General features: G+C 45.8%; 1 protein-coding gene across 1 annotated transcript in view; it reads right to left on the bottom strand.

Annotated features, from left to right (window-relative positions):
- Nucleotides 1–15,652, bottom strand: part of ccdc88b (coiled-coil domain containing 88B) — a gene marked incomplete at its 5' end in the record, with an annotated part of 241,720 nt that extends 226,068 nt beyond the window's left edge. Inside the window, 2 exons of the mRNA XM_084332063.1 lie at nt 13,470–13,612; nt 15,593–15,652. Of these exons, the coding sequence (XP_084188189.1) occupies nt 13,470–13,612; nt 15,593–15,652 (203 nt within the window). The remainder of the gene's footprint in view (nt 1–13,469; nt 13,613–15,592) is intronic.
- Between the last annotated feature and the right edge of the window lie 2,659 nt (nt 15,653–18,311).

The raw sequence follows: 18,311 nt of genomic DNA, 5'->3' as shown, positions 1-18,311 counted from the left end.
GAACACACTGTTCATTGTCATTACAGGCTGAGAAAAGAATTCATTCTTCACTCATATGTCACTAAACATAGCTTTATAGGTTAATTAACCCCCTTAGTTGTGAGTACACGGTACAAGAACACACATGATGTTCTCAACACAACTAACCAGATCATTTTTACACATGTAACAACAACCCGATTTGTATGGAGAAGAAGCTATACCAGTGACAAGACAATTCACACACAACACGCGTCGTATCCTCAATGTATTGCAGCGACACCCGTTTTGGAAAACATCGTTATTACAAAACATTTAGAAGGGAAGGAAGAAGACGTGTTTAAGGTCTGGTCGGGACCTTCCTACCGTGAGTGCAGGCCAAGCGAACTGCAGTCTGGCTAACGGGGCACCGACGGTAAACACAGCATTCCTGTGTTGACGACAAGGGCAGCGTCGCTGCGCCACCCAGCCGCTACGGTTCTCCATGTTGACGCAGTCCTCGCCGGCCGGGCTCCCGGTAGGTTCGACTAACATCCTCTGTCAAAGATGACGTCGTAGTCAGAGTGTTTTAAGGCATGTTATAGTTATAGCAATGTTCAACAGTGTAGCATCAAGCTAACAGCCGCTCTCGACTGATAGCACCAAGCTAAAGAAAAGATTGTTTGGTCGCTTTTCGTGTGTGCTTAGCAAGGCCTGTGGCCGATACTAATCGAGGATTCTGTATTCTCTCGTTATGAAAAACGGCGTTCCTCTGTAGCAGGAGTGTACTTGCCATTTTTTGTTGTGATAAAGGGTTGTGTGTGTCTTGTGATCTACAACTGGGTTAGGTTGGCCACAGAAGCACATGTGTAAGTCTAGCCTAGTGACACAACGGGCTAGCGCCGCAGCTAACAGCTGACTGGCTAACAGGTAGGCCACAACTAGCACGCAAGCTAAGCATCTATCACCTGAACTGTACAAACGACATAACAAGCCACACTTCAGACAGGCCGCCGTCTGAAACCCTCCTCATCCTTTAAGAGAGAAGAGAAAAAGAGATGTCAACACAGTTTACAACGGTGATTTTACCAGACATCCGGCGGAGCCAGCACAAGTCCCATCTGGGCTGCAGCCGACTTGAACATGGATCTTCCGATAACGAACATCCATGCCCACATTTCCTCGTTAGGGTATACTCTCATTTGTATATGAAAGATGGGGCCTACACGGTGACAGAGAAGCATCGCTCGTCCAGAGAATCCTGGGATCACCAGTTCCTGGTCGCGGCCCACTAGTTGACTATAATGGGCTTCAGACCAAGATCCTCCGCCGTCGCCTAAGAGGCTGAACAGAGGACCCTAATCTGGGGCCGGCTTTCGTAAAAATTGTCAGCTAGCCCCCATAGCACTAACAGACAAGTGGTGCTCGCAAGCAAACATTACTCACCCAGGCTTGCAAACCAACCAGTCCCTCACAACAGACTTCCACAGTCCAGCTGCATAGCAGGAGGGTCAAACCCATCCAGCCGCAGCAAAGGAGGACTGCAGTTTGGGGAGCATATTAGCGACGCGAGCCCCTAATACGAAAAAACCGGTGGAGGTTTAGAATGATCATCATCTTCCAGACACTCCAGTGACGAAGACAATATCGCCGTATTTTCTCGAAAATAGTGAGAGAGAAAATAAAGATATGATGTCAACGTATCTCTTGTTTTCCAACTTTCTTCTACTAACAACCTCATCAAGTGGGGATCTACCGAAGGCACTTCCTTGTGGTGAAAGTGAAGAAGGAGGCGAGTAGGTGACCACACACCTGCTTATGAAGGTAAGCGGAAGGGGTGTGGTCAGACGGATGTTGGGATATAAAGGTACATGGTGGAATTTTTTATTCAGTGCACGTGCACGAAGTGAAGTACAGTGCAGAACAGGTGCTGAGCAATCCATTAACGTCATAGAACCTCTGTTGTTCTATAGTCTACAAGCTAAATACATTTCCTACCTCATATAACCTGTTGGCTTTATTTCTAGGCTCAAGACGCACACTGCACATTAACTTTTTGCAACGTATTATTAAATGTCCCGGCCTATGGGGTTGAACATTCTCCTGTCTCCAGTGTTGTGCATTTGAGCCTACATGTTACCAGTTCCTAACAGAAGTAGCCTACTGTAGGCCTACAACAAAAACATTTAACTAGGCCTAATTATTTCACAGTGGCACAGGATAATTTGCCAAGCTTTTGTTCATTTTCAAATAAAACTATAATTGTGTCTTTGTGTCTTGTTATGTTAATCTTGTCCTGTTAGTAGTAGAGGAAATTGCATGTTTGTAGCCTAAAATTAATTCTAGACTACATCTAGGTAGGGACTAGGTTAGGTGGGGCTCGAAAATATACTACCCAAGTGGGGCCTGATTGAAAAGGTTTGGGAACCACTGGTATAGACCTATCAAATTGAAGCACAAGGGCGTGTTTACACACCTCCAGTGCACTGTTTTTGTTTCCTACATCACCCCCCGTGCGTCCGTCGTGCACGTGCTGGAAGAACACGTGATGCACAATTTCCGGGGACCTCTTTCCTCCTACTGTGCAATTACACTGTGACGGTGCGGCTCCGTCACTGACTTTGCGGGCAGTGCGCATACTGTACATACACACACACTCATTGTCTGTCTTTCCATATACCATAACCGTATAATGTAATGTGGTGCGTTTCATGTGGACAGCGCACATGGGAACGCACACACGCCATATGCCGCGGAGCAACACACACACACACACACACACACACACCAAACATTCCCTCTTGTCAGCTTTTGTAGGATGTCCGAATGCGCACAATCATTTCATTCCGTTTCCGTTGTTATAGCAGAATGACGTTCATACAGCAAGACATTCATTCATCACATCACATTTATTTACTCACAGTCATGATGCATTCGCTTCGCTCTGCACTCCTAGGTTGACATGTTGGCCAAGCAGAAGCACACATATCCGCCAGGTTAAATGGGAGGGGTTGACGCAAGGTAATCATGAGCGATATGATTGTATTGTACTGTTTACTTGGTTATCTGTAATTTAAAACAGTTGGAAGTTATGTGATATAGTGGAGGATATATATTTTGTGTGTAGGAATTGGTTTAATGTGTTAAAAAGAATAATAATATGTACATCCTGTTTAAAGCCTAGTGGGAGGGGCTATTGGATACAAGAGAGCTGCTTTGGCCCAGGGACGTCAGTCTTGAATGGACTGAGTTACAGTGAAGGTAACCAGGATCCCTAGTACAACGTGTTGGTATTGCTTGTAGTAGAAGTAGTAGTGTATATTGTGTATTTAGACTTTGTGTAGTGTTAAGTATTAAGTATATTTTGTTTTGTTTATTTGTTTTCTCTTTTTCCACTTTTGTTAGATATAGTAAGTATAGGGTATTTTGGTTTACGTTACTTTCACTTTTCACATTTTTTGTAAAACTATATCACCTCTGCACTTTTGGGAGGCGGGAAATAAACACCCACCAACGAGATCTTTCGACTACGCCTGTTTATGAGAGAATCAAAGGAGTTCGGGAGAGGACCCCGTCACATATGGTGTCAGAAGTGGGATGGCTAGCCGAAAGAAGATAACCCGCCTGCCCAGGCAGCGCGCCGGACTGCGCTCCCAGAGACAAGAGCGAGATGAGGAGTTGGCAGCCAGTGATACCGACCGGGCTTGGGAGACAGACCCGGAGGACGAGAAGGGCGCTGCAGCCCCAGCGCCGACCGGTGGACCAGGGGGAGAACTGCTGGTAATAATGAGAGACTTCCTAGCAGGACAGCAAAGGAGAGAAGAGGGCCTGCTGGCAGAGATTCGAGGCCTGCGGACCTCTCTTCCACTGGTTCAACCAGCTCCCCAGCAACGTCAAAATATTTCACTGCCTGCCCCAAATTTGCATGACCCTATTGCAACTCCAGGGACAGCAAGCAACCCCAGACTTGACCCGCCAACACCTGCACCCCGGCGTGGGTACCAGGATGCACCATCAGTGGAACCCTCTCTGCAGTTTTCTGACTCAGTCAGTAGGCCGGAGCAGTCAAGGCCAGATTGGAGGCACTATAATGAGCCTAAAATTCCCCAATTTTTGATGGGTGAGGACATTGAGAACTACCTGTTACGTTTTGAGCGCATGGCTAGAACATGGAACTGGGCGGAAAGTGAGTGGGCATGCCGACTCGTGCCACTGCTGTCCGGGAAGGCATTGGAGGCCTACACGGCGATGGATGAGGAAAGAGCCCACTGCTATGCAGACCTGAAGACGGCACTGCTGATGAAGTTTGACATCTCTCCAGAGACGTACCGGCAGAAGTTCCGGTCCACTGCGGTACCACCGGGAGAGAACCCCACCGAGACCTATCACCGCCTGAAGGGGCTCTACCGTCGTTGGATTCGGCCCGAGCAGCACAGCAAGGAGGAGGTTGGAGAGGCGATCATCTTGGAGCAGTTACTCCTGCTACTTCCCTCCGAGGTGAGGACATGGGTGAAGGAGCATGAGCCAGGGGAGGGACTGGCAGCTGCTAAACTGGCTCTACAGTTCGTCAACGCTCGAAGAGGAGGACCAGCTGTACGCTCCACCAGTGCAGAACCCCGGCAGTTGCTCCAGCCACCCTATCTAAAGCCTGCACCGCGAAGGTATAACCAGGAACCTCCAGGTAACCCCAGCTCTGCCCCAAACCAACGATCAGCCGGTAAGGACTTTGACTTTGTGTGTTACTATTGCCAGCAGTCAGGCCACAAAGCTTCTGAGTGTCCCATACGCAAGGCTAAGGCCACAGGCGCTTGCTATGCACCCCGGCCTGAGGTGGAGACTACCGGGGATAAGGAAGTGCAAGCTCAGCACTATAGGACTGTGACTGTTAATGGCCGCCAGGTTACTGCTCTGTTGGACACTGGTAGCTTTATGTCATTTGTGAAACGCAGTATAGTACCAGTAAGCAGTGTGGACTATAGCCGCCAAGCAGATGTGTTGTGTGTGCATGGGGATAAGCATCTGTACCCCAAAACAGAGATAACTGTTACCCTTGAGAACCAGCCTTACCTATTAACTGTTGGGGTGGTAGACAATTTGCCGGTAGATCTCATATTAGGGAGAGATTTACCGATACTGGTGGATTTACTGCAGGAGACAGAATTGCCAGTCCAAACTGTCTCGGGGAAGAGGGGAGATGTTGTGTGTCCTGTGATAACTCGAGCCCAGGCAAAGGCTGGAGTCCAACCACTCCCAGATTTTGACAGTAGTCTGTGTGAGGGTGGCACTAAGGGGCCAAAAAAATCTCGGCGCCAACGCCGCTTTGAGAAGCAGCTAAAATCTACCGAACCTGAACCAACAGACAAAATGTGGGAAGTGCCTGAAAATATTTCTGTGATACAGAGGGAAGATGTAACTTTGAAACCGTTGTTTATGCAAGTGGTAGAAGAGACCAAAACAAATTGTGTGGGAAAGGAAATGTTCATTGTTGATAATAACGTGTTATACAAAGTTACAGATGACCACAGACGTCTTGTGGTGCCTGCTAGCTGTAGAGGACTGGTCATGCACCTAGCACACACCCTCCCATGGGCCGGCCATCTTGGCCGCCATAAAACATTTTTACGGGTTAGTGCGCGCTTTTATTGGCCCTGCATGTACACTGACATTGATCAATATTGCGCCACATGCCCCACATGTCAGAAAACATGCCCTGCCCGCAAATCTGACCGAGCTTTCCTCCAGCCACTCCCTGTCATCTCTACTCCATTCCGCAGGATTGCTATGGACATCGTGGGCCCTCTGGTGAAAAGCAGCGGTGGACACCAGTACATCCTGGTTGTGAGTGACTACGCCACCCGTTTCCCAGAGGCCTTTCCCCTGCGCACCATCACCGCTCCCGTGGTTCTGCGGGCTTTGGTACAGCTGTTCTCCAGAGTGGGGATACCAGATGAGATCTTGACGGACCAGGGGACCAACTTCACCTCTAGGCTGATGCATCTCTTCCACAAACAATTGGGCATCTCAGCGATCAGGACCACCCCTTACCACCCGCAAACTGATGGTTTGGTCGAAAGGTTCAACCAGACGCTGAAGAGGATGTTGCGGAAGTTTGTGGATGACACTGGCAAGGACTGGGATCGCTGGCTCCCATTTCTGCTCTTCGCCTACCGAGAAGTTCCCCAGGCCTCAACAGGTTTCTCACCATTTGAACTGTTGTATGGCTGGGAGGTACAGGGACCGTTGGATCTGCTCCGAAAGGGCTGGGAGGGTCCTTCCACCCATTCGAGTGACAGAGGGGTGGTGCAGTTTGTGCTGGAGATGAGGGATCGGCTGGCCGGATACCAGGAGGAGGCAGAGGTCAACCTGCGTGAGGCCCAGAAAGGTCAGAAGGCCTGGTATGACCAACAGGCCAGGCACCGTGAGCTACAGGCTGGCCAAAAAGTCCTGTTGCTCCTCCCTTCGTCCAACAGCAAGCTCTTGGCGAAATGGCAAGGGCCATACCTCATCACCCGCAAGATGGGTCCTGTCACATATGAGGTCCATCACCCGGACAAGAAGAAACAGAAACAGACTTATCACGTGAACCTCCTGAAACAATGGAAGGAACGTCCAATCCAGGCGCCAGGAACAGCTCTGCTGGTGAGGGAGGTGGATGTGGAAGAGGAAGTGGAGACAGGACTGAGAGCTCTAACTACAACTGCTACCCCTGTCTTAGTACATCTAACTCTAGAGCAAGCTGCACAGCTCCTCCAGGTCTTCCAGGAGTCTCCATCCCTCTTTGCCGCCAGGCCAGGGAAAACCACCCTCATTGAGCATGTAGTTCGCCTAAAAGATGGACGGCCAATCCGCCAACGTCCCTACCGTGTCCCCCAACAGCTGGTGGAAAAGCTGCGACTGGAGATAGAGGAGATGTTGAAGCTCGGAGTGATTGAACCTTCTAACTCAGAATGGTGCAGTCCGGTAGTCATTGTCTTTAAAAAAGATGGTTCACTCAGGATATGCATTGACTTCAGGAAGCTCAATGCCATCTCTGAGTTTGATGCCTACCCCATGCCAAGGATCGACGACTTACTGGAGAAGATCGGAGCTGCCAGATACATCACAACCCTGGATCTCTGTAAAGGATACTGGCAGGTCCCGCTGGAGAAGTCGTGTCGGCCATATACAGCATTCCGAACACCAGCTGGCTTGTACCAGTTCACAGTGATGCCCTTTGGACTTCATGGAGCACCAGCCACCTTCCAAAGACTGATGGACAGAGTCCTCCAGGGGTGTGACCACTGCAGTGCAGCATACCTGGATGATGTGGTCATCTTCAGTGCGACTTGGGAGGAGCATGTCCAAGATGTGTCGCTGGTGCTGGGAAGAATCCGAAAGGCGGGATTGACACTCAACCTTGCCAAGTGTGAGTGGGCACAGCAGGAGACACGGTACCTGGGCTACCTGCTAGGACGGGGTGAGGTGCGTCCGCAAGTGGATAAGGTGGAAGCTATCCAAAACTCCCCTCGACCTCGGACCAAGAAGGAAGTACGGTCCTTCCTGGGATTGGCTGGCTGGTACCGACGTTTTGTGCCCCAGTTTGCAACCATTGCAACCCCACTTACAGCACTGACCAATAAGGACCAGAAGAATCCAGTAAACTGGTCAGAGGAGTGTGAAACGGCTTTCAAAGCATTGAAATCCCACCTATGTTCTTCCCCTGTCCTCAAGAGCCCGGACTTCACCAGAAGATTTCTGGTACAGGTGGATGCATCCGAAGTTGGCCTTGGAGCGGTTTTGGCCCAAGGAGACCCTGGGGAAGAACATCCAATCCTATACCTGAGCCGCAAGCTGAAGCCACCGGAGACCAGGTATTCCACAGTGGAAAAGGAGGGCTTGGCCATTAAGTGGGCGCTGGAGAGTCTGCAGTACTACCTGCTTGGACGGGAATTTGACCTGGAAACGGACCACCGAGCTCTTACCTGGATCAACTCCATGAGGGACCACAACAGCCGCCTTACCCGATGGTACCTCTCACTCCAGCCATTTAAGTTTAACATCCGACACCGATCGAGCAAGACCAATGTGGTGGCAGATTACCTATCCAGGTTGCCGCACATCGCCAACCTCGAGGAGGAGAGGGATGATGTGACGGTGCGGCTCCGTCACTGACTTTGCGGGCAGTGCGCATACTGTACATACACACACACTCATTGTCTGTCTTTCCATATACCATAACCGTATAATGTAATGTGGTGCGTTTCATGTGGACAGCGCACATGGGAACGCACACACGCCATATGCCGCGGAGCAACACACACACACACACACACACCAAACATTCCCTCTTGTCAGCTTTCGTAGGATGTCCGAATGCGCACAATCATTTCATTCCGTTTCCGTTGTTATAGCAGAATGACGTTCATACAGCAAGACATTCATTCATCACATCACATTTATTTACTCACAGTCATGATGCATTCGCTTCGCTCTGCACTCCTAGGTTGACGTGTTGGCCAAGCAGAAGCACACATATCCGCCAGGTTAAATGGGAGGGGTTGACGCAAGGTAATCGTCACGTGAGCGATATGATTGTATTGTACTGTTTACTTGGTTATCTGTAATTTAAAACAGTTGGAAGTTATGTGATATAGTGGAGGATATATATTTTGTGTGTAGGAATTGGTTTAATGTGTTAAAAAGAATAATAATATGTACATCCTGTTTAAAGCCTAGTGGGAGGGGCTATTGGATACAAGAGAGCTGCTTTGGCCCAGGGACGTCAGTCTTGAATGGACTGAGTTACAGTGAAGGTAACCAGGATCCCTAGTACAACGTGTTGGTATTGCTTGTAGTAGAAGTAGTAGTGTATATTGTGTATTTAGACTTTGTGTAGTGTTAAGTATTAAGTATATTTTGTTTTGTTTATTTGTTTTCTCTTTTTCCACTTTTGTTAGATATAGTAAGTATAGGGTATTTTGGTTTACGTTACTTTCACTTTTCACATTTTTTGTAAAACTATATCACCTCTGCACTTTTGGGAGGCGGGAAATAAACACCCACCAACGAGATCTTTCGACTACGCCTGTTTATGAGAGAATCAAAGGAGTTCGGGAGAGGACCCCGTCACATACACAATTACATACATAAATGTCTGAAAAGGATTCATTCATCAAACTACACCAAATACTTTACTATGTAAAATAAATGTTTAGTTTATAGTTATAGTTTAGTTTAGTTTATTATGTGTCCTGCCCTAGGTATTTCTGTGCTGGTGATGTCAGAATTCTGGCAGTAGGAGAAATCCAGTGCAAAACTCTTAGTATTATGTCCTGAAAGCTGAGGTGTTAGTGGTAGTCCTGAGTATAATCACGTCCTGAAAGCTGACCTGAATGGTATTTCCAAGAAGGGAGCACATAGCAACCACCATCTCTCTCCCATATTACGTGAAAATGGAACAACCCCTAGCCATAAAACCAACTATATGAATGTGAGGATTGGTTCAGTCCCCGCCACACGCTCCGCTCCTTTAACTCTTTCAGTGCCACTCACGAGATTTCTCTGGTTTTTTTATAGGTGGTTGCGTGCCACAATTATTTTAATTTTTTTTTATTTGCGATCTGAAAAATTATTGCATCACCCGAGCCTACCTGAGTATAGCCGAGCTGCGCCGGTGATCACTGTGGAAAAAAGCGCCACCTGTCGTCTCCCAGATGACATAAGTGATTTTGGAATGGACTCAATGAAAATGAATGGGGAAAAAAATCCGGTACTCCACATTTTCCAGTTCACTGATCCAGCCGGGGTTACCACAGTTCATTCTGGAGCCTCAGATCCCCGCGGATCATGGAGATCTACACACGTATCCATTGGATCCATACACGTATCGATTTTTTCGAATGGTGATCAGGAATTGGAATATACCAGTTGGATACCATCTGATGTCAGGTAAGGACTCTATGTTATCAGTGGTAGGATAATCGGAGTAAGTTTGATGAAGTTATAAGCTGTTTTGTGAAATGTCTTCTTTCGGTTTCACTGTAAAAGTCTGTGAGGAAATCAACGGAGCGATTATCAGTGCGCGGCCGTAATGTGCTTGCGTGCACGTATAATATTGATCATCTAGCGTTTATTTGAAAACGATTCATAAAAAGGCCGACGAATATCAACGTTGTGGAATATTCCACTAAAAGACGATTTTCATAGAATGCTCCAGAATGAGCTGTTTTTTATATCAAAACGGGGGCTTTTCTAACTGCTCTGAAACGGAAATGACGCGATAAAAAAACAATCTGCCTTCACAGCACTGACTGGAAAATAGTCTTTGATAATGCGATGGGCAGATTAGACACATAGCCATAATTTTAAACATAGATTAGGCGATATTAACGTTAACATTGGCGCCGATGGTGGCATTCAAGCGGTAAAACGGAAAACCAGGCGTGGCACTGAAAGAGTTAAGGTACTGTGTTGATTGATGCATTCCCCGCCACACGCTCCGCTCCTTTAAGGTGCTGTGTTGATTGGTGCATTCCCCGCCACACGCTTTTGGAGCAAGTATCAATTCCAGCGCGCACCTGTCATAGTTTTTGATTAGCGCCCCAGAGGCTTTTTATACTGGGACTTCCCTTCAATCGATGTCGGGTCGTTTTGAATACTTCTGTTTCTGCCTGTTGTTCCCCCGTTGCTGTGCCTCGTCTACTCTCCCTCCAGGACATCTGTGGATTGCCGCTGGTGAAGACCTTGTTCCCAGTTTTGAGCTGCGCCTCGTTTACCCGCTTTACTCTTGCGCTTTGGTGAGTTTGAACCAAACCCTTTTTTTGGACGATTCTGTTTTGTGTGTTTTGAAGAACACTGAAGAGTTCTATTTTTGCTTACACTTGACTCAGCTAAGTTGTGTGTTAAAGGAGACACTGAAGATTATCATTTGCTTGCACTGGACTCAGCTGGGGTGTGTGTTTAGAAGAGACACAGAAGTTTATCGTTTTTGTTTTGCACTGACCCTCAGCTAAATTGTGTGTTGTGGTGAACACTGAAGATATCGTTTTGTTTGTTCTGACTCAGCTAAGGGAGGAGGAGACCGCACTGCCTCTGTGTGATGTGGACTGTTATTTACCTTTCTCTCTCTCTCTCTTTTCCACCTCGAGTTGAAGCTGGGAGTATCTGCAGAGCCGCTTCAGCGTCAATACCGTTTCCCCACCTCGAACACCAAGAGGATCTGCAGAGCCGCAGATAACTCTGCTGAAGGCAGTCTCCCTTTGTTTCAAGATTGTTACTTGCTCCTTTTTGACTCTGAAAATAAATACGCCCTAGTATTTGGCTAACTCTGAACTACCTGTCTGTGCCGTGCGTTTGAGGTCGGTTTCAAACCCTAACAATGAAATTACTATTTGGCACGTTATATGTAGTCCTGTAGGGCTGTAACGAGTATTGTGTTTCAGCATACAAGCCAGCATAATGCAACAGTGCATTTGAGAGGAGAGTGAGAGTGTGTACAATTTGAATGAGTCTGAGATAGCAGGCTCCCATATGCAATCATTCGTTTGAATAACCGTGCTCAAGTCAGGCCAAATTAATCAGCACTTCAGCGGGAGATTTTGGTCTGCCTGTGCTGTGAGGGAATTCTTTTTACTCCCTTGAAATTTTAATATGAATTTAAACGTCAGGGTTTTCTGTGAGGATGAGTATTAGGACGGCGTCACATGCAAAACTGGAAAGCTCTCCTTAAATGTGTGTGTGTGTGTGTGTGTGTGTGTGTGTGTGTGTGTGTGTGTGTGTGTGTGTGTGTGTGTGTGTGTGTGTGTGTGTGTGTGTGTGTGTGTGTGTGTGTGTGTGTGTGTGTGTGTGTGTGTGTGTGTGTGTGTGTGTGTGTGTGTGTGTGTGTGTGTGTGTGTGTGTGTGTGTGTACTTATTCCACTACTCCGAGTCTCGGACCACTAGCCTAGCTGTTGGCCAAAAACACCTCTCCCATATCCACTTCCATTAATTTATGCTAAACTAGGCTAGCTTGTAGCCGGTTAGCTTTCTACTGAACAACATGGAGAGAGGAAATTTGTATCTTCTTGTCTGACTCTGGAGAAGATGGTAAGCACATTTCCCATAATGTTAGTGTGTTCCTTTAATAGAATGAGGGTAGAAGATACAAATAGGATGCAAAACCTTTCAAATATATAAAGCTCTTATCTCTTAAGAAACTGGTGCATTGGATGTGAAAATTAATAGGATGAGATATATTTGATACTTGATTGTCATAGGCTATATACATGAGATATAGATATATAGACTATAGGTGTAGTTTTGTCTTTCAACCTCCTGTGAGCTTGTGACACTGTATCTAGCTGGGAGATATATTTTTAATGGAGAAGCGCCATGCCCCTTGTTCAGTTTTTTACAGATATCTTTGTTATAAGGATAACGAGCTAGCTAAACAGTTTTGTGCTTACAGCATTATTCATTCGGTTTTGGGAATATCCACACTTGCTAGCATCTTTGTCGAGAAGTTCAGCTACTGGAAATACAGACAAATGCATGAAGCGGGTGCAGTGCAAAGGTGAAAGCTGTGTCATAAATACACATATCCATAATTCACAGTGATGTTTGCTATTATAACAATTAAAACAATACAATTTTGAACATATTTTTTATATAAAGAATTAAGTGTCTGTTTCCCTCTTCCAGAGATAGAGAGCAAGCTTGCAAGTGTTGCACCGGTCCAACTTTTTCAGTCCCGATACCGATACCTGGGCTTTGGGTATTGGCCGATACAGAGCACTGCTCTATTACTTTTAATGAACAGTATAGCCTTGGACCAGTGAGGTCATTGGACAAAAAATATTGAGATATAATGTTTCTCCCTTAGAGAGAGTTAACATGTCAAAAACACAGCAAATCAAGTCACTTTTGTTAGATTTCTGCCATGTTAGACGTGTATCTTGGTATCGGATTTAGTATTGGGGAAATTATTCAAAAGAAATCTATTTTAGCCTGGTATCGGAATCGGACCGATATCCAATACCTGTATTGGTATCGGTGCATCCCTAGTTACTTACAGTATATTTCTCCTGTTAAATATTCTTCTTTTATTTTATCTCACTAAACCCTCAGATTTTGCAGGCTTAAGTCAGAACCAGAAATGAACATTTAAAACAATATCAGCTATCATTGTTATCGCTTGTTAAGAAAAGAATATCGGTTATAGAGATAAGATTCTTTGGCCATATCACCCGGTCCAACTAAGTGGGCAGATAATTCTATATTCCCTTTTAAGCACGTGTGGGTAGACTGAACCAGAAGATGAATGTGCATTTTATCTTACCCTTGTAATCTCTAGGTCTATGTAAGGGCATTCAAGCCATTATTTTAAGCGTTGGTGGACCCATTCCACGAGCAATCGATTTAAAATGGCCCAACATTAACATTAGACGCACTGTTCAATATAATAAGCTCTTCAAAATAGATGGCGGTCACTTCCCTCGTAGCAAGTGCAAGGTTAAGGTCACCTGTATTGCGGCAAAGTAATCATGTAAACTCACATGACCCTCATGACCTTGTTGAGGAAGAGCCCATTGGTCAACTGTAGGTAGCGCTCCTGGGAACTCTGAGAAATGAAGTTCACTTCCATGTACTGGCTGTAGAGAGGGATGGCGTCCTCTCTGTCCACTACATTTTCAAACAGCTGCACCTGAGAGAGAGGGGGGGGCAGGGGTCAGGGTGTGTATGTGTGTGTGTGTGGGGGGGGGGGGGGGGTAGACAACACACCAATAAACAGCAAGTGGAAAGAACAAAGATGGAGACAAGAGACGAAAGCAGACAGGAACAGGTACAAAGGCAGAGAGAGGGAGGAGAGAGAGAGAGAGAGAGAGAGAGAGAGAGAGAGAGAGAGAGAGAGAGAGAGAGAGAGAGAGAGAGAGAGAGAGAGAGAGAGAGAGAGAGAGAGAGAGAGAGAGAGAGAGAGAGAGAGAGAGAGAGGTGAAAATGTTTTCTCACAGGAAGCCACTTCAGTTAGGGCAGAATAGCACCTGCTTGGACAGTTGGGGAGATGCTCTCACACAGGGATGCACTTCACAAGGAGATGAAGCCAAAGAGGACCAGAGCCAACATCTCACTTGGCATGGGGAACACTGTGCAAACTGCAATATGATGACATTTGTTCCCAACAGTCCCTCCCAAAAAAAACAGATTCAACAGATTATGTGGATCTGTTATAACCCCTGTAAACCCGGCTAAACTCTCCCGTAGGCCACCAAGGATCCCTGCCCTAATGTCTGGCTAAACCTCTCCCATAGGCCACCAAGGATCCCTGCCCTAATGTCTGGCTAAACCTCTCCCATAGGCCACCAAGGATCCCTGCCCTAATGTCTGGCTAAACCTCTCCCATAGGCCACCAAGGATCCCTGCTCTAGTGAGTCCGGCTAAACCTCTCCCATAGGCCACCAAGGATCCCTACTCTAGTGACCCGGCTAAACCTCTCCCATAGATCACCAAGGATTCCTGCCCTAATGAGTCTGGCTAAACCTCTCCCATAGATCACCAAGGATCCCTGCCCTAATGAGTCCGGCTAAACCTCTCCCATAGGCCACCAAGGATCCCTACTCTAGTGACCCGGCTAAACCTCTCCCATAGATCACCAAGGATTCCTGCCCTAATGAGTCTGGCTAAACCTCTCCCATAGATCACCAAGGATTCCTGCCCTAATGAGTCTGGCTAAACCTCTCCCATAGATCACCAAGGATCCCTGCCCTAATGAGTCCGGCTAAACCTCTCCCATAGGCCACCAAGGACCCCCTTGGCTTGACTGAATGTTTGGTTCCCATGTGGAAAATCTTTACTGTTATTGTGAATGCAACCCCATCCTGCTGTGTTCCTCTCCTTCAGTGAAGTTTAGAACTACTTTCTATTGAAAGTTTTAAACAGCTCAAGGACACAGAGGTGCGAGGTCTAGGAGAAAACAAGCAGACTAGGAAGGGACAGGAAGCTCTCGAAAAGGAGAAGTTGGGTGTTTTTGCTTTTCAGGCCACAATGACAATAAGCAAAAGACAAAGACTAGTGTTTGTATTTTGTTTACCCCATGCTATTAGGCTAATTGTAATGAATTCCAAATAGAGAGGAACATTAGACAACTGCCACCCCCCCACCCCCACCCCACCCACCCAACCACCTCCAATGTACAGTTTCTACGTCAAAATGTATATACTCTCTTTTCTGGACTCTTTTTGTATCACAAACAGTACTGTATTTGCAAATCTGGTATGTTATAAATGTATAGATGTAACTTAGCAGTACTGTCTATCTGTATGTCGTGTGTGTCATTAATTGAAAATGGGGGACCCTGATGTAAACAAGACGAAAGTCTTTCTCTGGTCTGCATCCTCTTAACAATTGTATTGAGCTGTACTGTACTGTACCCATTCTGCAATCTGTTAATAAAGTTTTCAATCAATCAATCAATCAATTATGTTTATAAAGTAATACCCTGCAAGTATTTGTGACATGTTATAATAATCAACATTTTACTGCTTCTGAACAAAACTATAATGGGCCATTACTCTGGGCATACAGGGCAAGTTGTTGTTATGCACTTCTATCAAGGCCTTTGTACCCACAGAGACGAGAGACCTATTCTATAACTGAAAGTAATTAATAATAAATTACATACCCATCGCACCAGCGCACTTTCCATGAATTCCTCTATTATGTCCATAACAGTGGAGTCCATTTTATCGTACACACATATAAAACACTATATAGACATTAATAAATTAAGGAGAGTGTAATTATTACGCATATGATAATGATAATCCATCTTGCTTCAAGTCAAACTGTTTGACATACAGTCTCTGTGACTGTGCGTCAACCCCTCCCTCCCTCTTCTCTTCCTCTTCTTGTTTCAGTTGGGGCTCGTCGTGCGTGTTGCAAAACCACACCGGATTTTCAAAACGCACGCTTTGTGTCTCTACTCTCTAGTCTCTAGTAAATCAGTCTAGTAGTACCGTCATAATGAGGATCATTCACACCTCAACCGAAAGACGAGGGAAATCATTTCCATTGAACTGAACTCCCTCAAAGCCACACAGGGTGAGGGAAATATGAGTTGTGTAGGAAGAGGCTAATTCTGCATCTGGTTACAGTAGTTTACCTTTAGGCTTTTAGTTTGCAGCGGGTTGTTCTCTGTTTGTCGGTGTCAGTGATGCTCGAGCCGAGGCCCACAATACACCCCACCACTCAGGACTAATTCAAGATTTGTGTAATGGTGACCTCTGCTGGATTAAAGTTGTAAGACAATTTTTCAACACAAGCGAGATCTATCTAGAAAGATAGAACAGTGTTTGAAATTTTAACAAATCCACCTCCCCCAAAACTGCATACTGGTGCACTTTTAAATTATATATTTGATTATAATCTTCACTACAATTTCATGCAGATGCACTAGAAAGTAACTAGGCTTCCAGTCAAGTTGGCTTATTTTACTTCAGAGGAACTAACCATTATATTGTATCATTATATATCTGGGAGCTACTTTCTCCCAAAGCCAGAAGTAAATCTCAAGTCTGGAACTGCTTCAAAGACAATGAATGGGAGACTAATGTTGTGGTCCAACAGAATGTTTTTGTTAACAGATTTGGCAATGGGGCGACAATAATGTATACAAGAGGCATGGTATTCTATCTTTTGGCCTTGCTCTGCTGGCAGCGGTTTATTTATCATGTAGTCTCATAATACAGCAGCACATATGATCTCCTCTCCGAGAGGGGCAGAAGTGAGAAGAAGGAACAGTAGGAGGGAACCAAGGTTTATATAGTCCCAACCTGGTGTAGACAGTAGACGCTCCGCCTACAGCGCCCTCAAGTGGACACAGATATACATGCAGTCATGAGGGCAGTAGAGAGCAATTACAGTCAGTTACAACCATACATACACCCTCTATATTCAACAGTTTTTATATTGGAATTTGTATATCCAAATGAGCTTTATTGTATACTAGTGGCCTCAGTTCTCCAACTTTCATGGTCACATTCATCTTTTCCAATGAATCATCTACGGAGCAGCTCCAGAATTTATATCTGATCACATCACATGTTTGAGTTGGGAGAGAATTGATCATCTTCACTAATATTTACCGTCTTAGACCAGAAGAATAACATGCATCATTTCTTAAATTGGGACAGTGTTTCCCTTTAAGGAGCCTATAGGCTATTTAATATTGTGTACTTTAATCAAGTCAACCTTTATTAACAGGGTTTATTTCTTCAGTCTGGATATTCTTACAAGTGCACAATATTGTATGGAACTCGCCCATGTGAAAATAGCCTGAATAAACAGATCTTCCTGGAAAACCCTGAGGTGGAGGAATCTCCTCTCCTGAAAACCCTGAGGTGGGGGAATCTCCTCTCATGAAAACCCTGAGGTGGGGGAATCTCCTCTCCTGAAAACCCTGAGGTGGGGGAATCTCCTCTCATGAAAACCCTGAGGTGGGGGAATCTCCTCTCAAGAAAACCCCGAGGTGGGGGAATCTCCTCTCATGAAAACCCTGAGGTGGGGGCATCTCCTCTCCCGAATAAACAGATCTTCCTGGAAAACCCTGAGGTGGGGGGGGGGGGCATCTCCTCTCCTGGCCGTTATGCCTGATGCCCCGTTCTCGGTGTGGCGTTGGTGTCAATGACATTATCGATGGAGAGAGGGGCAATATTGATTGATTGATTGATTGATTGAAAAGTTTATTAACAGATTGCAGAATGGTTACAGTACAGTACAGCTCAATACATACAATTGTTAAGGGGATGCAGACCAGAGAAAGGCTTTTGTCTTGTTTACATCAGGGTCCCCCATTTTCAATTCATCATAACATATATGACACACACGACATACAGATAGACAGTACTGCTACATCTATACATTTACTGACACTGTACACTGTACATTGATTGGAATACTGACAAAGCCATACTTGGTCATTTACTGTACAACTAGGTTAGGACATTTGTAGGGGCCAGTTTCGAATTGCAGTCTCCCGTAGGTGTTCTTTGAGAGTGTTTTTGAAAGTGGCTAGTGATTCACATTCCTTTACAGCTTTGGGTAGGGCGTTCCACATTGATGTGGCATAATTGCGAAACGTGTTTAGTCCCTTGTTTGAACCGAATCTGGGTTTAACATGATTTGTGGAGCTCCCTCTGGTGTTGTGATCGTGGTATTCACTGACCTTTGGGAAGTATTTTGACATGTACATCGGTACCTTGGTTGTGTAGTGTATCTTGTAGACCAGGCCCATTGCAAGTTGCTGTACTCAGTCGTCTACTCTAAGCCATCCTAGGTTGTCAAAGTGGGCAGGGGTGAGGTGGGTTCTAGGAGTCAGGTCAAGCAGTAGTCTGACTAGTTTG

Source organism: Notolepis coatsorum, assembly GCF_963971535.1.
Source record: "Notolepis coatsorum genome assembly, chromosome: 16".
Lineage (NCBI taxonomy): Eukaryota > Metazoa > Chordata > Actinopteri > Aulopiformes > Paralepididae > Notolepis > Notolepis coatsorum.
The sequence above is the reverse complement of the archived record's forward strand: the minus strand, read 5'-3'. Positions and strand labels throughout refer to the sequence as shown.